This window comes from Vanessa atalanta, chromosome 7, assembly GCF_905147765.1.
Source record: "Vanessa atalanta chromosome 7, ilVanAtal1.2, whole genome shotgun sequence".
NCBI classification, from domain to species: domain Eukaryota; kingdom Metazoa; phylum Arthropoda; class Insecta; order Lepidoptera; family Nymphalidae; genus Vanessa; species Vanessa atalanta.
In genome coordinates, this window is record NC_061877.1 from 4042694 (window position 1) to 4070630 (window position 27937).

The following is a 27937-nucleotide window of genomic DNA, read 5'->3' on the forward strand; positions in this document are numbered from 1 at the left end:
ATAATGAATTAGTCGAACGTAAAACTAGATCTTAAAAGGAAAAAAACTGAAAATTTATTTAACGAACAAAAAAACAAAAAAGAAAAAAGCGTGCAATCTAACTTACCCCAACTGTTTGATGTGTAATTTTCGCACGTGATCTCTTAATGAACTCACTGCGTTTCACATATTTTAAACATATGTTACCGACTTTAGGTATTTAGATTTAAATACATTGCGGAAATATACGATACTTTAATAAATCACAAACTATATTTTTAAAATATTTTAGTATTTCAATTGATTCTTTCCGTTTAGATTTAAATATTTATTTTGATTGATAATACGGTTTTTATTTTGACTAGAAATTAAGCGTATAATTAGAGTCGGACAAGCAGCCATTCGTTTGACTGGACACAAACAACAAAGAAGTGTTAACTAATAAATATTAAGTGTTTTTTTTTTACTATAATTAAAATCCTAACGTTGATAATTAAAGTGTTATAGTGTAAAGTTAAGTGTTGTGAAGTTTGAGTAATTTAAATAATGAAGGCGTAACACATATATGTATACTTCTTTAGCAATACAAACTTTACTACTATATGGTAGTTCTATGATAAAACAAATCATTCGCAAATTCGATGGCTTTGTGATTATGATAAACTTTATATATGTCATACATAATTCATTGGATCGTCAATTATTTAAAAATCTTTCTCGGAGGTAGAGCTTGTATGTATGTATGCTTTGTGTAGGTACCACTCACTCATCAGATATTCTACCGCCAAATAGAAATACTTAGTATTGTTGTCTTTGAAGGGAGCCCTACAGGAATAATCAATTCTAAGTTAGGCGGCACAATAGCGATGTATATAATATTTCTTAGTGTAAATATGGTGACCACTAAAGATTACGGGATTTATTTGTTCGCTCGTCTAGCTTTTTTTGTAAAAATGAAAATTCAGTTGTGTTTGCCCTGTTTGAAATCGTCATAATCTTGTAATCTTGGTAATTTAATTGTATTTGATTATTATTATTTGTTATTGCTGAAAAAGATTGACCACTGATTGTCCTATTTTTTTGGTAGATCGTACGTTCCGTGCGTGTTTTAACTTTGTATTAAACATCTTGTGAAATTACAATACAAAAGTGCTCACAAGAATCTACTTGAACTATATTTTGATTTCGTTTCTAAAGTTAACTTGGATTTATCCCAGTTAACTGTTCCTTAGAACAGTGTACACATTTGCATCTCGCAATATACGAGATCTGCCAAATTATCAACATCTTATGCATCTATTAAGCACGAGTTTTTCGTTAAAACGAAAAATTTAAGTATATATAGTATGTCTCTAAGCTGAATCGGTTTGGCTCCAGCCCAGTTTCGAGTCCGGAGGTTGAAGGTGGACAGCATTATGCAAATTACCATACTCTTTGTTCTGTTCCGTAATGTTATTTACATCTTATTTATTTAGAACAATGTAATGGCCCGGTCACGTTGCCATCTACTGCTGGGCGGCTTAAGGGTGGATTTAGGAGTATGTAAAATATTCATGATATATGCTTTACGTTAAAAATAATTATTCAGACAAAAAATTGTATTACTTTTTATTTTATTATGAATACTAGCTCTATCCTTAGCGGTTTCGTATAGGTAAGGAGTGTTTGGAAAAATCTGTGTTAGTGTTTTTCATCATGACGCTTATTTAAAAATATGTATGTGATGAACAGGAAGCGAGAGATATGAAATAGCCGAGATGGCCCAGTGGTTAGAACGCGTGCATGTTAACCGATGATTTCGGGTTCAAACTTAGGCAAGCACCACTTCATTTAGTGCTCGGCGGTGAAGGAAAACATCGTGGGGAAACCTGCATGTGTTTAATTTCAACGAAATTCTGCCACATGTGGATTCTACCAACCTGCATTGGAGCAGCGTGGAATATGCTCCATACCTCGAAGAAGGAGGACTTAGCCCAGCAGTGCGAAATTTACAGGATTTTTATGTATGTATGTTATGTGATGACCATATAGCGCAGAGCGATTTGTATTGTCTAATGACAAAAACCTGTGAACGTTGTAAAGATATTTTGTAGTATATTTAGTATCAGCATTGCACACGTGCGAAGCCGGGGCGGGTCGCTAGTATAAAATAAAACGGTATTAAATTATTGTGTTACATTTTATAAAATGGTGCAGATACTTTTTGCTCAACGTTTTAATACCACCCACACAACTTGAGAAAATAAGCGGTAACGTCGATAAAAACGTCGGCTTTCTGTCTATTTTTCTGGTTTTGATATCAATATTTATATAATTGAATAATATTTTACCGTGACGTTGTGATCCTAATATAGACCTCTAATTATCTGGGGATAACTTTCCGACACTCAATCTTAATGGAGTCGATCAATTAACTTCGGCGCTTCTTCCGGCATCTTAACGGCTCTGTTGGTTTTAGCTCGGATTTTTTGGGGTTTTATACGAAGAATGTTAACTCTATTTACATATACATGTGCAATATAATATTAAATACAATTTAAAGTTATACAAATAATAATTAAGACTATTTATATAAAAACCAAAATTAAAATAAAGAAACATCCAGTATATGCAACCCCAGCTGGTCAAAAATCTCATACAATCTTTTGTTTATTACAGTTAGTAATTATTTCACGAATTAAGACGTCCTTAGTCTTTCCTGTATGTTGGTAAATTATAAAGGGAGTTTATGGTCTTTTTTAGTATTTGGGTAATTTTCGAAAAGTACGCAACGAATTTTAAAATTACAATTAATCTTTGAAAACTATATCGTTCGAGATATCTAATAGATGAATGATCTTGCTGATTTAATTTGCATTGTCATTACGAAGAGACTGAGATGATCAAACGGCACTCATAATTGAAAGCGAACGTATCTGGCGTGCGCACAAACACGGACTGTGGACAATGGACTGATGGAATGTTTACCTTTCTGCCGGCGTCCACTCATGTTATTAGGGTTCTAAAGCGATCCTTATATCTTTTAAATTTTATGCAATCTTGCTCTTACTATTACTCACATATCTATACTAAAATTATATAAAACTCTGTCTGTTGCCTCTAAACCGCTGAAGCGATTTAGATGAAATTTGGCGTAGAGCAGATTTGAGCGGGACTCAAAGGACTCGGGAAAGGATACAGACTACTTCTTTAATTCACTCTTCGAGTAAGTAATATGGGAATTACCGCTTTGTGTGTATTAGGTAAAGTTTTATAAATTGGCGAGTTAAGCCGCAGGTTCAGCTAGTTTGTATATAGGCATGATTATACGTCACTGACCGTGTGAATGATTTGAATGAATATCATTACAAAGAATCTATACATAATATTATAAGCCGGTAATGTTTTATGGGCATAATCTCGGTAACATTTGTTGTAAAATCCAATTTTAAAATATTTTCATAATTTTAATAGTAGCAAGCTACATTATGCCTGAGTGCGATAGGGTACCTATAAATTATATATATCAATTTTTTTTATCGTAAATTTCATCCGAGTGACTCCGGGGTGGATCACTTTATTTGTTGAAATACTTTTAGCACTATACGAAAAAAATGCCAACCCAACAAGTATACAATCTAAGTGAAGTTGCTTCTGTTTGAGAAATAATTTAAAAATATGATGTAAATGACGAACCACGACCAGCGTCCTGAAATGGAATATAACAAAATTATTCATTTATATTATTAATAGATCGCTAGTTCATTTAAAACCATCGAGCAAAATAAATTGACTTGCCTGATATGAGTTAATAAAGCTATTAACACATATGTATTACGTAAATATAAAATCCAAAACGTTTGTTTTAGGTTATAGGAGCTCTTTATTGTCAGTATTTTAGGGAACCAGACGAGCAAATGGACTATCTGATGGAAAGTGGTATTGGCACTATGAGATATACATCACTCTAAGCCGTTGGATTTAATATATTACATACATTGTGGTTGTAATCACGTAATCACTCACCTTTCGTCCAGAACTCAGCCATACAGAGTGCGGATGTTTGGCGCTGGAATAATTTATTGTAGGTGTCAACATTGACGGACCTTTATAAAGCCCTACTACCAGGCGTAAGCAAGCTTATACCTGTGATGTGATCTGATTTCCTAATTATAACTATGAAGATTTAAATGACTAAATGTAATACTTTATATAGTTTAGATCCTCTTGATTTAAATATAATTTGATTTTTTTCCCGTCTCCGTAATATGATAAGCTCTTGAAGATTTGTATTGAGTGACAACTTAGTATTGTCAGCGAAGTAAACTTTCGCAATAAACGACTAAAATTATAACAAAACAGAGGGTTTGACGGATATATACATTAAAGATATTTTCAAACGAGTCTTTTAGGGGGATTTCAATTACTTATAGATTTATGAAGTTAGTTCATTGCAAAAACATCTTATACGTGACTAACAGGAACTCAAATTTATTTTATTACATCACGTGCGATTTATTTTGTGGGCTTCTTACAATGAGTCTACATTAAATTTGCGATAGAACTACAAATTACTTTACCAGTTATATAGAAACAAACTTTAAGAATAAATTTTATTAGAATTTATATACCAAACCATACATATTAAAATACAGTACCATAAGCATAAAAAAAAAAATATCCAGCCAAGTGCGAGTCGGACTCGCGCACGAAGGGTTCTATACCATTGACTAGATAAATAACAGTAGGTATACATATTTATTGATATCGAGCAAAAATAGGATAAAAATGGGATTTGATGGGATTCTTTAAATATTTATTTTATTTTGTTTTTAGTATTTGTTGTTATGACAATATAAATAAATAACTTGTGAAAATGTTGTTGAGATACAGCCTGGTGACAGACAGACGGACGGAGAGACGGACGGACAGGCAGCGAAGTCTTAGTAATAGGGTCCCGTTTTTACCCTTTACTAACAAACGTACCTAACCTGTTTTTTTAAATCACCAGAAGTATCTTAAATACCCACTGATATACTAAAATTATTAATTTAAATTCTATATAAGGAGATTCATTAAATTTTCATAATAAGAGTATTGCTATATAAGGGTTTTTAAAAATTTAAATCATATAGCATAAATACTAATAAATGCGTACGGAACATAGTCGATGTACGACAGTATCACGAGGACAGTATCACCCTGAACGCGGTCTTATATTGCACTCTAAAAGGTCATCGTAGGTCATTTTAGGTCACCTGATAATAGTTGACAATCGGTAACAAACCAAATATTACTCGAACGCGATCATAAATTAGTTACGGTAGAAAAAATAGTATATTCTACTTTTAAATAGCTTTCAAAACAAAAATAGACATATACACAGGGAGTTTTTAAAAATACTAGATGGCTTAGATAATTTAGATCAATCTCAGCTAAAATAGATTCTTAGGAGACGCAATAAAAATCAAAATTGAATATTAAATAATATAACACTTAATACATATTCATAAATAAACATAAATTTATAATATCCTACGTAAAGCGCTAACAGAAATAGTTTTCCAGGTAATATAAGCCTAAAGTAGGCGAGGACCTCTTTAATATTATATGAAGTATGATATAGGCAATCTATTAATTTTTCTGAAGGAATTCTTTAATAAATAATTTGTTAATCTCTACTCATAATGATTAAAATATTTTTAGCGATCATTATATATAAAAAATTTAAACGTCAATGGCGCTATAAAAGCCGCCTAGCGATTTGAAAAGTCTCAGAATCGATCCTGACCCCTTGAGCTATGGTCGTCCTCACTTCTAACACAAGCGATAAGCTTAAAAGGGGGGGAATATAAAAAGGAATATTAGTAATTTGGTCTCCTATAGTAGTCTCTTTCAGATCTTAAATAAATTTATTTACAAATTGAAATTAAGGAAAGCTTCTGTAAGCATAATGATCGCTTAGAATAATGGCAAGAATGCTTGGAGCATTTTCCGCATTTTTTATTTTTTCTCTCTGTGCGAAAAATTAACCAACCTCTTTAACTATCTGTGGAAGCAATAAGAGGTGTTACTAGTACCCGCCACTTCCTATTTTATCCTATTTTAATGTTTTAACGAATATAATCTTGAATATGAAAAAATATATGTATGGAAAATGTTTATTTTCACAATGTACAACTTCAACATTATATTCATTTATCCTTTGGTACCCGTACTAGGTAATACTCGTGGGTACCTATTTCGAATTTATCAATACATGCTTTTTGTTGTCGCTCGGTTTTTATATAACATGAAATTAATAATTAAAAAGTTAATAATAATAAACACGCCGCATGCATTTCAATAACAATCTTAGTTTATAATATAGACGAAAGCTTTTTAATATTGATTAATAATATCTAGTCATTATTTGGTGGTAGGGCTTTGTGTAGGTACCATCCAGTCATCTGATATTCTACCGCCAAACAACAGTGAGTGACGCAGTGTAACTACAGGCGTAAGGGACATAACATCTTAGTTCAATGGTTTGTCAAAATTAAGTTAGTAGCACTTTAGCGATATAAGGAATGGTTAATATTTTTTACAGAGTCATTGTCTCTGGGCGGTGATGGTCATTTATTCGTCCTACCTATATCATAAATAATAGTTTTTCAATTGACTCATAATTTAAAGTAGCGAGCAATGAAATAATTATTTATTTATTTAATTGACATTTACGAATGTAAAATACAATATAGTTTAAATAGCAATAAATTTACATATATAAAAATAGAAAAAGGAACTTCAACAGGAAGCTATGTAATTATATAACATAATTACAGCATAATTTAAATTAACTAAAACTTGTACTTCATTTCAACATGCAAGTCATACATTTAATGTTAATTTCTATAAACTATAAGCCCACTGGAATGTATCATATTATATATAACATTTTGAATACGCAACAGAAATATCTTAAACTACTTTGGGGATATTATTTCTGGCTTCGTTTCCGTTTATTTTCCAGGGTACAAAGTAGTTTGTTTACTCTCTGGTCATAATCTGTTTCCATACTAAAAACTAACTATCCGTCAGGGCTATAATATTCTACATAGAATGTTTATATATTATACAATTTAAACAAATTGTCAATTATTTAACACCTAAAACTTAATCATGAATCCATCCGCTTATTGTTTAAAACCGCATGAAAATTCGTTCGATAGTCTTTTGAGTTTATCGCATTCATTCAGACAGACAGAATATTTTATTACACGTAGTTATCACGAAGATCGTTTGCCGTTGAAAATTTAAATATTAATTTAAAAAAAAAACATGATTACTTATAGGGATTTAGAGATAGCTCGTAATTTGAAATTATTGTATTGTTAAATTAATGACTGAATTAATAGCAATACATGTCGACAATACTAGAATAGTCGGAGATGCATAGATCATTAATTTGACAGTTTAATAACGTCTGTCGGCTTTGTAAGCGTTGCAGAAATCGCGCACCGTGTCCGACAATCCCAACATTTCTATTACTGACAGCCAGTCTTGATGATAACGAAATTATTACATCTTAAGCGAGTCAGAGGTTACTGATGCTGTATTATTTGCAAGCTAAGGGACATTTATTGCATATTAAGTAATATATTACATTTATGACTGTAGTGTTGTGCCCGTGGTTCAAAAAGAACACATTTTGAGTTATGTTTTTGTATATAGGTAGAACAATCGTGAAATACTAAAACGTAATATGCGACAAAGACTATAATAATGAATACATTTAAAGTATATAAGCGTCATGTAAGCGTATTACCGCGAGTATGGGAAAATGCGGGAAATATGTTAACACATATTTGTATATATATAATATAAAACAATATCACTTTATACCATATGTCCGTATCTCTAACCTTATGAGAAATCTGTAGAGTGGTATAGAAGAAAACAATATTGTTCTAGTGAACCACTCAACAGATTTTGATAAGGTTTTCACTAAAACAAAGTCCAATAAAGTACCAAGGTTTGTGTATATAATTTGTCACTATTTCGTATAAAATGGCTGGGATATGACGATGTTTTATCCAAAAAACTGTTTTCGTACAATAACTAACGCCGGCTAATCCTAATGCGATACATCAAAATAATGTTCTAGAAAATTGTAGGTCTTAAAATGACCTACATTTTTCACAAGAAAAGTTATCTATATATAACTATCTTAATCCATGACAAATTAGTAAAAACTATAGTTTGTTTGCGAAACGAATTTCTCATTACTTAGTAAGATTTTTATGTTATAATAGGCGACAAATGGGCCGCATGATGGTTAGTGGTCACCACCAGCCATACATTATACCATTGCGGCACCAACCTTGGGAGCTAATATGCTATGTCTCTTGTGCCTGCTGTTACACTGGCTCATTCACCCTTCAAACCCGAATACAAGAATAGTAAATTAATGTATGAGAATTATACAACAATATTGATATATTAGTCGTTTAATTTAAATAATTATTTTAATAATATAATAAAATATAATATATACAGTGTGGAAATAGTTTTTAGTAAAAGTGAAACTGATTTTAATAATTTAATTGTGTTGTCTAATACCTCGGTACATATATTTATCGAGTACAGATTTACACATTAAAAAAATACAAACTATTATTATTCATTGGTGCAATGATAATATAAGATTTGAAAAAGCTAAACATTAAATCGATAACGAATAAAGCAAAGACAAATTTGCCCTAAAACGTAAATAAAAAGGAAAAATAATGAAACTCGATACGTCCTTGTCAAACCTTCTCGATTGTACTGCTAACGAATACTTTTAATTGATGCTAAATACACGACTACAAACGCTTTGTAAATTCCTTCCTAGAAATTGCTACGGAAGGGGCTATTGAAAGAGGAATATACGGACTGTTTTACAAAAATACCCTTGGATATAAAAGTTTACCTACTGATATTGTCGTATGATATTTTTTTATTTTATTTTGGTTTAATGTAAGAGACTAATGAACACTCAGCTGATGAGTCTTATGAGTGTTATGTCTTGGCCCATTAGCCTAGCTACTGTGATAACTGATGACGATGTCCTCCTGAACGGAACGAAATTTCTGAAACGACGGCCATTTTCAAGAGAAACTAACCTATTGGGCAAGTCAGCGCACAAGTGTAAGTACACTCTTATAATCTGATGGTAAATTTGACTCGACCGTAATAAGAGTTCAGCGGCAGGATTAGCGATTTTACGTATTTTCCGAGGTAGTCGTAGTATCCCGAGTTTCACGGAAGTGTAAACGTTGACAACATTTAGACTACAGGTTGAAAACTCAACAATTTATAGACATACTTTTTATTGATTCGAACCAGTATTTAAACCCAGGACACTGAGTTCTGTAGCTTTAAACACAAAACCAACAAAACACTGTTACAATTATTATACCATTCCTTACACCGATAAGGCACTACCAACTTAATATGATGTCCCTGAAACTCTCTGAAGTTATACTGACTTCGACACCCTTTATACAGGAACATAGTAATACAAAGTCTGATGTTTGGTAACGGAAAAATTTAAAAATTTTTGGTAGAAAAGGGCACTAATAAATCTTAAGAATAAAAGACCCACTTACTTAGACAAGGTTTTACAAACACTCTATACCAATTACTACTGCATTTGCTAAAAATATTTTAAATAGACTAAATTATTCTATTTAAACGTCAATACTAATTATTCGACATTTTGTAAAACATAAGCCTATATTATTAATTTACAGTCCTAAAACGTCAACTACAATATGAACGACGTGTGGCTCATAAGCTAGTGCAATTGAATCCTCTTCATTCTTGAACTAAGCAATTCCTTTTATTCAAAAAGTATCTTTGTTATTTGTATGTATGTAAAGACATGCGGACGATAGAGTCACGTGATCGTTAGTGGCCACAACCGACCGAAGACATAGATATTAACCAATTCTTACATCGTGAATACACCAACCACCTCGGGAACTATGTCACAGCAATGCAAAGTTGTTCTGTTTAGCAGTAGAATATATGAGGAGAGGGTGGTAATCAAGTCAGCAAGTTTGTCTTTGATAGGCAGCTAAGCAGTACTGCTGAGCAGTACTATTACTGTACTGTAAATATGTAAGTACTGTACTGTAAGTACTGTAAGTATATACTTCGTATCTCACTGGTGGAATGTTGAAAACCGATTAACGTTGATACGCAATTTGATGCGTTTATCTCTTAAATGTCATAGCACTTAGTATTGTCAAAGGCGCATACTGTTGTATGACATTAATTCTGATAAATTTTTTTTGGTATATTTCGAGTTAGTTTCGACAGAATAGTTTTGCAGATTATATCAAATTATTGTTTTGTAGTTCTAAATACATGTATTTGTAAAGTTTCCAATCTATAACGACACTTATAGATAAAATCGATTATGACTTTGTTAGTTCTAAGTGAAGCTAATAAAAACAAGAGTTATATATGCAACTGCATTTTAAAACATTGTAAAAAAACATAATAAAATACACGCAATCGGCGTACGTCATTTGGTATAATTATTGTAAGGGTTCACGGCTACGATAGACTTTATTTCCTAACTGAAACTTCTGCGTACTGTTATCACAGGATCTGTTTAAAGTTCGCCAAACAAATTTAGCACGGGTCATTAATTTTAGACTGCCTGTTTTTATCAAGAAGTTTAAAACACTTTTTCAGTTCGGAAATGTCGTATATTTTAATCATTTGTGAAGTTTACGCGTGTTCGACCTCGTAACTGTTACAGGCTGGTACCGAGTGTCGCTTTATCTGTTAAGTCACTTTTGTTTCACTATTAACTCTGAATGGTAAATAATAGTCATATAACATTCGGGTGTAACAAAAACATACTTTCGATTAATTTGTTTTCGTTGACTACGTCTGTTTAAGTTTAAAATTTTATAGTAATCAGTAATGAATACACCAGTACACGGAATGTTTTGTTAGTATTTGTCCGATTTTATAAAACTTATAATTCTTAGGTTGAAATAAATTCAAAATTGACAAAAAAAAAACTGGGAGAAGTTTTTTTTTTTTCTTAAATCTTAAATCGGATTTCTTATTTTTTATGAAATCGGATACAATAACTAAATATGTATTTATTGAATATGTAATATTAATGTAACTGCATAAATAAGTATTTTAAGAGCAGTAGTAAAATATGATTGTATTTATTTACTTAGTGTGAAGAAAGAATACCGTGTTGAAATACGAAGCGTAGGGTTGCATAATACCGTTAGGAATCTTTAGTTATGACTTATGACATTTCGTTGGCTTCATGCTAATTTGTGACTTAACGTGTTTAGGGAAATAAAGTCGATGTAAGTAGCTGTTAATTATTGATTAGCGACACACATACATGATTAATAAACAACGAAGACGAAATATAAAAAAAAAACTATTATTTTTAAAATACATTCGTTTTCAGGAAGTTCACAGAATTGACAACACGATGACGCGTACTCATTAATATACAATGACATTTCTAAGGCCGTTTACTGTTAGGAGAAAAAGGCCTAAGTTCGCAGAAGTAATGCAGCGGCGACGTCCAGTCGGCCAGTCGGTGTTTCCTAGGAAAACAATAAATAATAAAGTCCTTAAAGTTTTCGATTGATTTTTTTTTTGTCATGACTAGTTGGTATGTAAATTATGATATTATTTATAGTATTACAGACATACGCAGTCAGACATACGATTTCTTTATCATAAAATAAAGAGGTAAAATTGGTTTGATCGTATATAGTTTATCTTATCTACCGAACTAATGGTCAACTTTTTAAAAATTTTCACTGGTATAAAACTGCATTATTTCTTAGTGCATGTATAAACTATATTTATGTCATGCATATTATCCCAATTTTTATCTTACAAGTTGTAAAGATGTGCCTCTTAAAACATAATATCACTAGAAGATGTATCACAGATTACAAATAATGTGCAACGAAAAATCGTTTTCTGTGAAATGGGCAATCGGATGGCTGTAACAAAATAAACCGGCCAAGTGCGAGTCGGACTTGCGTACGAAGGGTTCTGTACTGAATATGTAAACAATAGTTTGTACACAAATTTCACATTGGGTACGGAACCCTAAAAAAGTGCATAACGCGACACACTAAACATAAGAATTTTTTCTGTAAAATATTTGTTTGTCAAGTAAAACTAAATATTTTGTAAATATTTCGAGCGTTTACATGGTGCTTGTTTTAATATCGGCCAAAAAGCGGCAAAAAAAACAATTTTGTTGTATAACCCTCTAAATATTTATTTTATTTTAATTTTAACCTTAAGCTAAGCCAAAAAATACGTCTATAACATCGTGAGTCTCGTCGCATTGTCTAAAAATATTTTAATAAGTTAACATTAACATTTGGTTAGTGAATAATTGCAATTTGGGTGCGTAGTATTAGAGGTGTCACAAACTATCTCGTTGAATAAAAGGTTGAAGACTGGGAGTGATGTTTGGTAAGTGCTTTCTATTCCTTGACCATGTCTTTTCCTTCCATTGTTCTATTTTATTCGTCATCTGATCGTTAACATCCATCTCTATTATATCTCTGCTCACACACTCCATCCATTTCGACTTAGGTCGTCCTCTTTCTTTCCCACCCTCTATGCTCCATCATTCTTATAGCAACGTGTGTCTCCTCTCTGCGCCTATCTCTATACCAACTCAAACGGTTTCTTTTCACTTTTTCGGTTATTGGCGCTACTTTCAAGCTGCCTCTTATAAACTCGTTCCTTATTCTATCCATTTTCGCTACTCCACACATCCATTTCAACATCTTTTTCTCTGTTACATGCCATTTCTTTTCATACTTCTTCCTCTTCCAACATTCCGATCCGAAGTTGTATCAATAAATTATAAGAAAATTTATCGACTCAACCGTTGATTATAAAATTTAATTTGAGTATTGATAATTCATTATATAACAAAATTCTATGATATATAAATATTTCGTCCTAATTTCACTCATGATGAGGATTTTAATCTAATTTTATGTTTGCAAAGGCGTATTGTTACGTATGTGTATATTTTTTGATAGGCAAAAATCTACTTCAATTTACGTTGAAGTAAGTTACAATATTTCACTCTAGTTTTCAATAGCGTAGATGTATTGAATACAATTTCTAAAAGGATCTTAGAAGGTTTCAATGTTGCTTCGAGCGTCAGAAAATATTTGGTTCACGAGGAAGTGTCGTATCATTTACAACCGCAGTATTTAAATTGAAGGTAATAAGGCTATTGTATTGATTTATTTTCAAAACGGTCTTTTAAATTAACTGGCATTTCATATTTTTAGCCCAATACAAATAATACATAATTTTAAATTTGTTTAACGAAAAATACCTTTTTTAACAAACTAGTGACTATAGAAGTGGTTACTGCGGTAATGGTTAACGACCACGGGTTCAATCCTCTTTCGTAAAGATACATAGAACATTACATAAGGTATAAAAATGACTTGATTTGTTAGTTAGTTAAACGTTGTGTTAGCATTTTGTGTATTAAGTGAACTTGTTATTATAGTTTAGTAGGTTGTTATTGTGACGTGTTTATATGTAAGTCTTATGCGGTAAAATTCCTTTTAACTATTACCTATTTATATAATAAAGCCAAGATATCAAATTAATAATACTAGCCTACGAATTTATTATAATGTATTTTTCTTATGTCTGTAGGAAAGGGCTAACGAAATGGGAGGCTCCGCGCCGGTGCAACCCCTTTGCACTGTTCTTCAACATTCAGTAGTCCGCGAGATACCGTGGCGAGCGGTCGTGTACCGATTTAACCAAATCATCGTTAAACTTTTGACGGACTTCGAAGAAACAGATTATAAAGTTTACCGCCCTCTTAATCACTGCTTCGCGTGTGTTCAATGCTATCCAATGATGGTTAACGATGTGTTTCGTTCTTAAAATGTTTTATAGGAGTGTGATTTTTTAGGTTTTATTTTAATGTTCGAATGATATTGTCATTATTCTAATCATGCTAACTTTTTCAGTTCATTAATTTGGTGCCCAACGTTAGTCTTTTGTTTCGATAAATTAATGGATTTAAGAGTATTTTTATTGTAAACATAACAATACGAAGACGAATAAGTGCAAAGACTTTTGACAGCATCACTTTTGAACTGACTGTCGCATAAAAATGACAGCTATATATAATTTAAGTTTTTCTAGACTTACAAACATGATTCTGTCATTTATAATATTGGATTGGCTGCTTGCAAGAAGCATACACGCTACGATACGTAAGTGTTGAAACATTTATTTAATAATAAAATCAAGGCATAGCGTTAACTTATTCTTTCCGTGATTTCCTTGCGTTACTTTAAACCGATAATACTTTATGCTAGGTTATACTTGGTGAAAGGTCAATGTCGAAACTTATAAAAATATTACTGTTAAGTATGTACCTATGTACACAGTTTTCGTTTTGTAAGTCTTATTGGTAATATATATTTATATTTAGTTAAAAAATATATCTGTAATATGTTGCTTTTTTTTATTATGTTTGAGCCTGTGTTTAATTAAATCTGCGGTATTATTATTGTTAAGTATGTACCTAGATATGTATGTACTACATAGTTTTCGTTTTGTAAGCCTTATTGGTAATATATATGTATTTAGTTAAAAAAATATATATATTTGTATAGTTTTTAAAAAAACAACATAATGTTTGTTTTTTATGTTTTAGCCTAAATTGAAACTGCGGTATTTTTATTGGTTTATAATAAATAAAAAAGTAAAGCAAGGCAAATATGTCCACGTTTGTTCAATATATTTTTAATTCAACTTCATTTGAAGTAGTCACACACAGGTTTTGTATGACAATTCATGATAACCGAGTAAGTAGGCTCCTGACGTTTCTACATTTGCTCAAAAATCAACGAAAATGTTAATGTAAACAAAACAATATATTCAATAAATAAAATAAAATATGCCATATACAAAACTCAAATAACTTTTATAATATCCTGAACAATTTTATTAACTGATTGCTAAACGAACATAATAACATTTAAAATGGCTTCAATTATCTCTTTTTTATTTTTCCCGCCAATTCCTGTTTTATCGACGCATGAATTTTGCCGACAAACTTTTTTTCTACCCTCGCTGCCCGTAAAATAATGCTACTGTTTATAATTATATAAATATAAACCACTAGCTTACTACTCTGATTTCTTATGGACACAATTATTAAAATATTATATTATTATGACGATGAAACACAATTATAGTGCTTGAATGTGTGCACAGCTGCATTTTTTATCTCACTCTCATAATACGATGGGACGCCGACGTCCGGAGAGAGTTAAGGCGCATTATCAATGGCCGTGCGTTCTGAGACATTGAATGTCAACACTGGCGTCTTACAAAGCTTAGGATAGCACTGAAAACTACTTGGTAAAAAACCTTTTTATTGGCCTGTCACTGGTTTTGAACCAGGCTTAGTCAGTCAGTTAATCAGTGAATTATAGATTCAGTATTGTGCCAACAATAACTCGGCTATAAATCGCAAGCCTTTTCTATGCACTTTTATAAGTATCTTGTAATAGTATTAAAATATTAATAGTTCTTTTTAAAATAATTAACTAAATTAATATTGATAAAAGATTTTGGCTAGTTGATAGCCTTTTGTAAGGAATTTTAATGTTACAAAAATCGAGGTAAATTTCTTATTTTAAAAATTTTGATCACTCACACATGGACAAATCTCGCACAGACAAATTTTATAATTTGCTTTTTTATTGTATTAGGTAGGCGGGCTGACAAATGGGTCATCTGATGGTAAGTCGTCATCGCCCATAGACTGAAACAAACATTAATTATCCCATACATTGCCAATGGATCACCAATATTGGAAAATAAGTCATGTTTGTAATGTTATCTCCTTTGTACCTGTGGTTGTACTGCCGTACTAATATTTTTTACTGGAACACAAGAATAGGTAGTTTAGTATCGCTGCTTGGCGGTATAATACATATGTAATATCCACCAATATAAAATTACCTACGTCCAAATTATGTCATCCAGAATACGTCAAAGTCACTAAATTTGACGAAAGCTTATACATTTTCACTGATAGTAAAAAGACGGATGTGAAACGATCCTTAAGGTAAGTAATTAACTCGGTCCGTGTATGCTGCACTTTGAGAGACATTAACGATTGGCAAAGCTAAGTTTTAATAGCCCTCGTTCCTTCTATTATACCGGCTCGCTTTGAATATCAGAACACGCGTCGCTTTTTAACGTAACAGTGATTGTGTATCAATTAAGATGGATTTGTTTTGAGCGCTATTGATATTTAACCTGATTGAGAAAAAATAACAACGTAGTGTCGTCATTACGTGTGTTTGTGTAAAATGATATTTAAATTGTTTAAATATATAATTATTGTTATTAATTTAAAATATTATTCTAAAGTACATGAGCTATTTGTTTTAAAATCTATCAGGTATGGGCTATAGAAATTATTAGTTTACTCATAAAAATATAGTACGACTTGTAGTAAGATGTATGTTTTAAGTAATACTTGTGTAAATTTTGACATCAATAAGATTGTTATATATTTAATATAAAACATATGTATATTAAGGCGTTTTCTTTCACTTATGGTCTAATTAATGGTAAAGGTCACCGACAACACATTGACACTTAGAAATATTAGCCATACTTTAAATCGTCAAAAGAGACGAGATGGTACAGTGGTTTGAACGCGTCCATCTTAACCGATGATTTCGGGATCGAACCCAAGAAATCAAAATTGAATTTCTTCCTGCTAGGCGGTGAAGGAAAACATCGTGAAGACATTTGTCTAATTTCAATGAAATTCGGTCATACGTGTATCACTCAACCAGCATTGGAGAAGTACGGTGGAATTTGCTCCAAAACCTTATCCTCAAAGGAAGAGGAAACATGTACATGTAGGACATGTAATGTTTGTAACTTAACTTTTTTTACATCATCGATGCACCACTAACCTGGGCAACTACGACGTGATATTACTTGCGCCTTGAGTTACACTGGCTCACTCATCCTTCAGACCGGTACACATTGTACTTTTTAGAGGTAAAATAAGTGATGAGTGGTACCTACCCAGATAGGCTAAAACCCTACTAAGTAAAAAAATGATTAAATAAATATAAAAACATTACAAGATTCAACATTTTTAATTACATTTTAGGGTAAATATGTTCAAGAACCCGTACTTAACTATCTTATTTAATTTTTTAGTTTTGTAATTAACCATATTCATATGAAGAGGAGCAATTTTTAATGACTTTAAGCACCTCGGTGTTCTACTTTACTTGTAAAAATATAGCGGAATGGTTTTATTAATATGTATATATTAGTAACTAGCATATATAACCGCGACTTTACAGGTCCCTGCCTACCTAATGCAAAACCCGTTCATTCTCTGTGTTAATATATCCTGAGTAAACATAGTCTATGAATATAAGCTCGATGAACAAATTAATGAACATATAATTTAATTTCCGCTTCCATAAACAGACAGAAATTATGTTTTTGGATATTTTATTCGCAAGCTACTCTCAAGATATGTAAAAAAGTATACGTAGAGATTTTATTAGTAGTATTTAGAATGATATGTCAATAAATTGACATTGAAAAATGTATTTTCGTTATTACGTACGCACGTATGTCATATACTAAATTACGTATATCATATATTAAATTGTATTTTTTTATATATTTAGCTATTATTTAATTGCAGTAGAGCTCCAAGTGGAACGATGTGGTTTTTAGCATTAGCAGCCTGTAAATTTCCCACTGCTGGGCTAAAGGCCTCCTCTCCTTTTTAAGGATAAGATTTGGAGCATTTTCCACCACGCTGCTCCAATGCGGGTTGGTGGAATACACATGTGGCAGAATTTCGTTGAAATTAGAAACATGCAGGTTTCCTCACGATGTTTTCCTTGAGCACGGAGCACGAGATGAATTATAAACACAAATTAAGCACATGAAAATTCAGTGGTGCCTGCCTGGGTTAGAACCCGAAATCGTCGGTTAAGATGCACGCGTTCTAACCACTGGGCCATAACACTGTGCCATAAAGATGTGGTTATAAAATTATTATTAATTTAAAATATTATTGTAAGGCACGTGGGCTATCTGTTTTGCAATCTGTCAATGAAATATGTCTACATTCTAAGAAAGTATATGGGTTCTAGATAGGTTATAGTTGTTCAATACTAGTTGTTGTCCGTGGCGTTGGTCTCCAGGTGTAAGGTATAAAAAAGTAATAAAGCCATTGTAGTTCTAGCTCGTTTCGTAGCAAATTTCATCAAATTCGGTTCATTTGTATGACTGTAAATACGTAACAGAGTTACTTTCTTATTTATAATATTAGTATAGATAAAAAATAGCGGCAAGGTCAAGGCAACATCCAGTCAGAATATATAGTGCATATGTGCATACGCTTATGTTTTATGCTTTTTTTATAATTTATGTATTAACTAGTGGCCAGACCCGACTTCGTCCCAGTAAAATAAGACTATTAAGTTGGTATATTTATTTTATAACGTTTACTATTTATTAGTTTATACATATAATATAATTGAAGATACGTGAAGAGAAAACTTTGTACTCCTTTTTAAGAGAATGATGAGTATGAAATTTGGCATACTTAAAGTTTATATGGAGGAGTACAGAAAGGTTATATCTACGTAGTTTGAAACAAAGTCGCATCCCGCCGTTTGTACGCTTATTTTAATGCGATTTTCATCAATAAAGAGTGATTCAAGGGGAAGGTTTATATGTTTAATATATGATAGCCTCGTTGGTCTAGTCTTTCGCCGGCTGTTTTTCCGAACCGATACGACTTGGGAATCTTCAAGCAAAGAGCTTCATTCACTCCTTAAAGGCCAGCCACCTACAAACCTCCCGGTGTTGCAGATGCCCATGGGTGGTGGTAGTCACTTTCCATCAGAACCTCCTGCTGGTTTGCCATCTATAAAAAAAAGTGTCCAATAAGAGGACATACATACACTTCCTTACCTCGGAAAGTACGTAAAGCTCTTGGTCCTGCCTCTGAACTCTTTCGGGTCATGACGGATTATGAGAGTGAGGGAGAAGAGAGTGTACCTCTTGTGCACTATAATATATCCTGCGTAGTTTCCTTGTCTCCCTTGAGATTGTCCGGCCTGACCAAAATCAATCAGGACGACATCGCATGTCATAGCAGAGAAAAGCCGAGACCTCCAACTTTCCTAGCCGGAATATAAAATGATTTTTATATTTACGTTTGTTGTTCAATCAATTCAAAAGTTGTGTATGGACCTTGATTGTACCCGTGCGAAGTCGGAAATGGTAGGGAGTATTGGTTTTAGTAAACGAATAAATTTATAAAAAAAACAACACATGTGTATAGGTCATACATATATTTAATATGAAACATTCACTGTTCACGATCACACTCGCAATTAGAACATACGTCATGTTTAAGTTAAAAATCAATAACGCATTCTTTGACATTAGTAGACTAATATTTCTTATCTTTCGAATTCATGAATCTTATATCATTGTTAGCAATTAATAAAAGATTCAAATTTAGACCAATGAGCGCTAATTGTTTAAATGGATATTATTATTTTATATATTTTTTTAAATATATTAACAAATATACGTGTGTATATATTAACATGATACATAATGTCATGTTTTTTATTTTTAAACTATATTTTTATCGCCTTATGCATCAATACCTTGTAGAGTAATCTATTTAAAAAAAAAGCGCTGGATCGCCTGTCACAGTGGCTTGGTTTGCTTTTTGCCGCGAAGTATGGGTGCTTTGGACATACAATTTTCGAATATTAGAAAATATGCCGCTTTAGTGTGTCTTTGTTTTTATATATTATTTTATTTAAAGTAATTAATGTTATTTAATTGTTGTAAGGTCACATAGTTGGAAGTCATTCATTATATTCATTTCTTATCTATAAGAATATATACGAAAGTAATTTTTCATACAAAATATATATAACTTTACTCAAATTGATTTAAAAAAAAGTTATTTAATCGCCTTTAAGAACTTAATGTCAAGCCGCTAGACACTATAAGTATGCACGACGCATATCTGTAATTGTAGATAGTACATGTATCAGGCGTATGTACCTTAAATGTTTGGAATTAATGAGTGTTTGATGTGCCTGTCTCAAATAAATAAATAAATTCTTGGTTACAGTTGTATAACAAGTTTAAATATAGATGTTTAGAGACAATTCCATTGTGTCTAAAAGCAAGGAAGCGGCTTGTTAAGCTTGTTACCGGAAAACACAATCGACGCAAATTTAGTATCGCTGAATATTTATTACGAAAATATATTTATGGTTATTCGGTTATTTAATTCGGTTATTGGATTAAAATATTTTTATAAAAATTTATTTGGTTATTTATGAAAATGTATTTACTTGGTGATAGGGCCTTGTGGAAGACCATCTGGGTACGTACGAGCTCAGATATTCAACCGCTAAACTCAGTATTGTTGTGTTCCGGCTTGAAGCATTTGCTCGTCCAACCTATATCATAAAAATAAAATTAGATCGAAACTTTTGCTAAGCTATTGCTAAGTGCTATTTTGTTAATATTTCATAGTTTATTTAATCAATTATTGCATTAGGTAAATTATATCTCACATAAAAAAAGAGATTCTACTCAAAAACTCATAATATAAGTTAAAATCTTCACGTTTTCAGAAGTTATACTTTTATATTATGATTATTGAGTTAGAAATCAATACATTAGCTTTAATATATTAGTGCGGTTTTTCCAGAAACTTGACCAATTATTTTACAAATTTTTATCTAAATTCATCAGTGAGGATCGAAAAAAAAGATTGACTCGCTTTTAACTACGATGTACTGATATAAGAAACAAGTAATTATTGGTAACTGTTATGCTAAAGGGTTAAAAAAACCAACGGTGTAAAGTGAATTAATAACCAGGTGATATAATTATAGAGATATTTTTTTCCAGAAAGTTTTAAGTGACTCATTGAGGAAAAAAGACATATACATGGTAGTTTATAAACCACGTCTGCAAATTCAAATATTTGTTTCAAATCATGGGCCTTTCTTTGGAGAAATTGCTGTTCGATGTTTGGAAATTGGTCCATTGGTCCCGCGCCATGATTGGAGTGAGAGAAGAGAGAGTGCACTTGTGTTTGCACTCATATATCAGCTCCATAATGTTACAGCGGTTATTAGTATATATGTATCTGTTAAAAATTGAATAAAAATCATATGAAGGCGATAAGAAATTATAGCTCAAAGTAAATTCTTCCAGGTAACCTCTATTTGGAGAAGAAAAGGATGGACATAACTTGGAATAGTGTTCATTATTGTTTCTAATGGAAAATGATAACTATCGACCATGAAAATTAGGACTGTAAAATAAAAAAGGTTTTGCTATAATAACACCGGCTCATTTACATCTTAAACCAAATTAAAAGAAAGAAAGATTCGATATTTAGCAGTAGTATGCATGAAAGCAAAGTATTCACCCAAAAAGATGATACTTTAATTTGATAACATTATGGTTGATTACAAATATAGACCAATGAAACTTAAGAGAAAACGCTGTCAAAGTTTAAATTATTATTAGTTCGGATGAAGAACAATGAGCTTAGTCTAGATAGGTAATTCATCTTCATTAAATAAACATTGCATTCGGTTGCGCTGCACATGATAAGAAGGAAGCTAAAGTCACGGCTTCAATTCGCTTGGTTTTGTCCAAATTGAATTAAAAAAACAAATAGTAAATGATGAATATATCATTAATGGTATACATATAAAATATGTTCCTTTGAATGATTGTTATTCATTCAAAGGAACATATTTTTCGATTTGTTGCTTTCAATTTGACAATTAGACACTGGGTTAAAATTCTAGGTCGCGTCAGTAAAAAAATATTAGACTATCCATTGTGCTGATATTCTCAGTATCGTCCCGCAGTTTTGAAAAAGCGGTGCTTACACACCAGTACATGACTCTCTTTGGAACTCTCTCCGGTCGTATCGGTTTCTCGACCCATCGACTATGAGAGTTAGGGAATAGAAAGTGGACCTGTGATTACGCACACATTTAAACACTATGCTAGTTATATTGTCCGTTGTCAGAATTAGTCCTGGGGATAACATTATTTTATCACTAAACAATCATGTCTATAGAAAATCAATTCTGAGGTAGATCGAAATTAAATAAAGCATGTGAATGTATACATTCATATATCTTTATGCCTTTATGATTGCAAAAAATCAATCAATACTAAAATTTAATTTAAATCTAGCGAAACGAGCGAGTAACGACTAGTTCGACTAAAAAGTCCTAAAAACTCGTATACATAAATTCGTACCCACAGCGCGTCGCTAGTAGGTATTGCAACGCTACTGTCGGATATTTCCACACGATGATAATATATTTTTTAACGAAATTTATTACAGCCAAACTCTATCAGTGGCAATATTTGTAAAACAAAATACAAAAAGAGTAAGTAACGTATTTTTAACAGAAACGTGAATGTCGAAAAAATGTAATGTAACATTTTGTTTGGAATTAATAAACTTTTGGTAACTTTGAAGACAGTGTGGGGTAGATATGCAAAACGAAAAAGAATAAACCAAATTGGGCTAGGACTTCAGAAAAGTCAACTTTAGCAGAAGACTACTGTCTCAATGCCAGATACTACTTCCCATATCCATCAACCTGCACTGGTTCACTGTTTGTGGTAGAATACGCTCCTCCTTCTACGATAAAGAAGATCTTTGTTCAGCAGCGCGAAATTTACGGGCTGATAATTTTACAATAATTATGAAAGATAAAAACGTCCCTAAATTATCTTACCATTTATTTTACACTTACTTTCTCTTAATACTTCGTAATTAATTTAAAGCCAATATAATATAAATAACCATTAATTTTGAAAATAACTCCTGAAAATTAATAATTACATTTTTCATGTTCTCAATTTTATTAATACACAATGAATTCAGATAATATCTGTATCAGTTCTAAGAAAGAAATATATTTTGCCTTATTTGAGGCTTAATTATTTTTTGGAAAATATTTGATTGAAATCAGATCGATTTAACCATAGCTGTAAGTACACGAACTTATGAACTTTAGTCACGAATATATGAACTTGACGCATTTCCGGTAATGAAAGCGTTAATAAAATATCCGCATTAGTATTTCACCTGTTTAAACTGCTTAATAGCAATTTGCATTTGTAACTAACTCTTTAAGGTAAGCAAGATTTTACCGTGTATAATATCAGACGCTAGTCTAATTCTGTGATAAATAACTAACGGTAAAACGAATGAGAATCAGAAATTAAACAGTTAAACGAATATTGTTTTTGTATCCACGAAATATAATGAATATTTTATAATAATTAATATCAAAATATTTATGTTTCTATGTATTGACATAATCAATATTAACCGAATGTTGCGTGTTCCGGGAAGCATGCAGGTCAGACCCACGAACTGACTTCTTACCGAGGAGGCCCAGTTTTTTTGCCCAGTTCTATGACCTCTTTGCTATGTTTTTTTTCTTAAGTCAGGTCAAATGACAATCGCAAAAAATACCATATAATACGAGTAGGATTATATTAGTAACTCAAAACTTTTTTCTAAAAGGTTGCATAACTGCAATCTCACGGGTATAGAAGTTACTGGGTGACATTTTATTGGTCTCAAATGTATTTTTAAGCATCGATTTCAAAGGAGTTTCTTGTTCCTGCATTGACGTAATAATATAATGCAACCTTCAATAATCACGGCAGTCTTGAGAGTCGCTCATATTTAACAAAATATGGTTTATGTAAAGATAAGAGTTGTGTTATAATATAGTTGTAGTATTTAATATTGAGTCTTAAACATACTTATATACGAAAGATATTTAATTGTATCAAATATGTTAAAATAACATTATTTTTTTAATTTTATGAATTTTAAATATGGAACAATATTACATGTTTAAAGAGAAAATAAAAAAATCCTTGTCTAGATCTAAAGTCCTGGATCAAAATCTTTGTTAGGGTCAATTGTAAATGGGGTTTCCTGTCAAAATTTGTCATAACCTCTGGTTTCGAAAGTAGTCGTGCTAGTTTTTAATGTAATTACTGATTCAAATATATCAATTAAAAAAAAAACTTAAAGATATAATTGTACATCTCGGACCGAACTAAATATGAACATCAATAACCATTAACGTTATTACCAATCATACGTAGACAGAATGAGTTTCATACACAGGTGGTACTACAAATAGTTTCCAAGTTTGTTGGCAACGACGGTTTATATTGTAAAAGCGGGTTTCATGAAACTTCCGGAGCTGTCACTGACAAATTGCGAGCGCTCCCCGGACCAGGCGCTAATTGACTGCGCGTCAAATTTAGCCACGATAATCCAAATAGAGGGGAGTGATTTTAATACAACGTTTCTAATCGTCGCTGTCAGTGCAGCTATTAGTCCAGGCTAATGTGTTAGAAAAAACATTACGATAGTTTATGTAACAGTTAATTATCAGTTACTAAGCCCTTAAGAATGGAGCCGTGAATTTGTAATTAACTAAAATTAGGATAGTCGATGTATTCCGTTTAGGTTTTGTATATTAGTTCATAGACATGACAAAAATAAAATTTAAATATGTATTAAAATGTGTACCATTAAAAAGTAAATATAGATAAAAGATATGAAGTGTAATCATATCTATAAATATGAAACGCGAAGTATAATACATTTTTAATATAAAAACATAGTATATTAAAATGAAATGTAATATATATATGGATAACAGATTTGTATTTTCTTAGCCAGTATTATAAAGGTTTCTACTTCGTATCAATTTGAAAACCATATTGTATTGAGTTTTGCAATATAAAAACAATGGAATCTCAAAAGTGCCAAACTTTCGAAGGACGAAACTTGTAAATACAACATTTCGATCAACAATTTCACAATCCACTTAACTTATTATAATTGCCTGTTTCACATACAACTTATATACAGGATGAAATTTTGCACTAGAGATTTTTATATAACCTAACCGAGCTTAAGGGAAGTGTTTGTAAAATTTCATCCCCGAAGGGCTTTAAATAGGGGATGAGTTATTTTGAAGTTCGGCATTATTGCAGTTATTAAAATGGTAGTGGGTTTTAGGTATTTGTTTATGAATAAAATACAATTCTTGAGAAATGTTTCAAAGTGGTTGAAAATGGGGATGAAAGTTCGTGTGAAAGTTCGTCGATATTTGATATAAGAAATATGAAAGTCAGTGTTTAGGCTTCTGTTTATAAATAAAAGACAATTGTTACAAAGTTGTTGAAAAATTATCCCTAAAAATATTTAAATTGGTGATGAATGGTTATTCAATTCTCAATTAATAATTAAATGCCTAGGAAATAATATAACGGCCTGCGGATTAACCATATTAAAATGACTTAATCAAAAAAAAAAATAGTTGCTCTTGATTTATAGTTTAATTTATCCAATCGAAATTTTAATTGAAATGAGATTCATATATATTTATATACGTTGGAACATATCGCGTAAGGTAATGAATACAGTAAGTATGAACTTTAAATTACTATTCCAGAAATAATCTGCCCTTTTGGTCATGGTTCCCATTGTTAAAATTAATTAATTTATTATTTTAAGACCGGTTGCTTTATAACATAGTGTGTAAATTCAGGATTATAATAATAAAACTTTGTTTTCCGGTTTCAATATCATTTGATTGACTATTTTGGGTATAAATATATTATAATTATTTTAATTAAGCGTTATAGAACGAGTCGACATCGTTTGTGCCTTTGAAGAATTGAAAAATATTTTTGAAAAGAAAATGGAATTGTTTACTCATTCTATAAGTAATATCAAAATATTGCGATAGTTAAAATGAGAGAAGATGCGCTCGTGATGAAAGGTAAAATTGTCAACAAATTCATTAAGAGGCTAAAACTGATAGCAGCATTGTGTATTAAAAGTAGTAAAATATTTAAGCTATGGAATTTGACTTCCAGACGCCTTCAAGAATACTAAACTAGAAGGTAGGTCCAGGTAGGATCTATCGTTATGTTGTCGCGTAACCGAAATAAAAAGAAACAACAGGACTTCTCATTATGCGAAAAAGGGGTAAATATCCGTACCGGTGATCATGTCAGCGAACTTGTGTCTTACCTCAAGCTGAGCCTCCATTCCATTTGAGACGACGTCAACTTTTATTGATTGATGATGATGAGATTGTCTTTATTTATAGCTATCAACAAGTTCTAGTGCTGATGTACACCAAATTTATGTCGCCTTTTATCGAGTTAGGCGGTTTGAAGATGTAAAGGTTTTTGTATCAAATTTTATAAATCAAGAGGATATTGATGCTATTGACTTGGCTTAAAATGTACTGTAACATCTTAAATATAGTAAGTACGTTATAGTTGATTATTTGCCGTGTCAATTTACTTAGCAAGGTCTTATAGGTTATTTTTTATATAGGTGATAGAGTAAAAGGGACACCTGATGGTAAGTAGTAAGAAATAACCCTCACTTATAGACATTGTCGCCGTAAGAAACATTAAACATTTGTTTCAAGTGCCAATGTGCCACTAACTTTGGGTGGTAAGATGTTATATTCCGTGCGCCTGTTGTTACACTGGCTCACTCATCCCACAATCTGGAAACTAAAAATACTAAGTATTGCTGTTTGATGGTACAATATCTAAATATATACAGTTCCTAAAAGTTTTGTTTAGTTTCTAATGGGTTTACGAAGAACTTTCTCTTCGAAAATTAAGGAATAGGCAATTATAAACACCTCAAAAAAAATTAAGAAAAGTTCCTGAAATGGTTCCCATGGGAAATCCCTTCGAACACTTGTCTAGCACATATAAAATAGATAGTGTAAAATTGTTACGTATTTAAATAGTAATTTACTTGAAAATTAATGTAATGATTTACTTAATCTAATTTTTAATCATAGAACCAAAAGAGACGTTAATGGTCCATATCATAAAGCTACTTATAGAGGATTCTCTGGAATTGTTTTTCGTAGCCATATGGTTATTGGTTAGCTATATGGTCCAAGGTTAAGGCTAAGGTCAATTGTATTGACAACACCGATAATACTTTTATTTTTAATACATGAAGATTTCAAAATATTCGTGATAGTGCTGCGTTTTAATGTTTTTGCTCATTAATACAAAATTAGTAACACAAAATAATTTCATAAAAAATCAGTAGCGCTTTGTTGGATTTGAAGCCACGTCGTATAACCACATGACGAACTCAGGCCTTCTAAATCCTCGATAATAGATACACTTAAAATTGAGCTGCTTTGTTAGTCTAGAAGCTGGATACGGAAGCTGATCCTGTTCCTGGGTTCAACCCCAGGGCGGGCCGACAAAAAGCTAGTGGGTTTTTCTATCGAAAAAGTCCAATAACAGCCCTGCGTGGAAGATGTAAATTTGTACAGTCCCGTTCCTCGGGAAAGTCCATAAAGTCTTTAGAACTGCGCTTGACCTCTTTGTGTTCACATAGGATCTACCGTCCTATCGGATTATGAGAGCGAGTGCATCTGTGTTTATAAACGATAAATGTGCACGATAAATCCTGCGTATTTGGCTGGTCTAGACTGAGGCTGATGTGTTGAGCCCAAAATTGGTCAGGACAACATCATCATTATCACGTAAATATTTGTTATTAACACAAGGCTGTTAACCCTAAGTATTTCGTCTAGCTAGCAAAATACTCAGGGTTAAAAAAGAAAACAGTAACAATTTATAAAGAATTGCTACTCAAAGTGGTCAAAGATTGATTATTTATGAGTCGATTTTGGTATCGCATTTAGGTGATTATCTTGAGGTCACCTTATACTGGTTATGACCTGAATTTGTTGGTACAGTCTCGTGT

The 27937-nt window shown here is 31.8% G+C and overlaps 1 protein-coding gene across 1 annotated transcript in view; it reads left to right on the plus strand.

The window, feature by feature from the left end:
- The first annotated feature begins 13773 nt into the window (after nucleotides 1-13773).
- Nucleotides 13774-27937, plus strand: part of LOC125065257 (lachesin-like) — a 34505-nt gene continuing 20341 nt past the window's right edge. Inside the window, exons 1-2 of the mRNA XM_047672773.1 lie at nucleotides 13774-13899; nucleotides 14010-14258. Of these exons, the coding sequence (XP_047528729.1) occupies nucleotides 14156-14258 (103 nt within the window). The 5' untranslated portion in view covers nucleotides 13774-13899; nucleotides 14010-14155. The remainder of the gene's footprint in view (nucleotides 13900-14009; nucleotides 14259-27937) is intronic.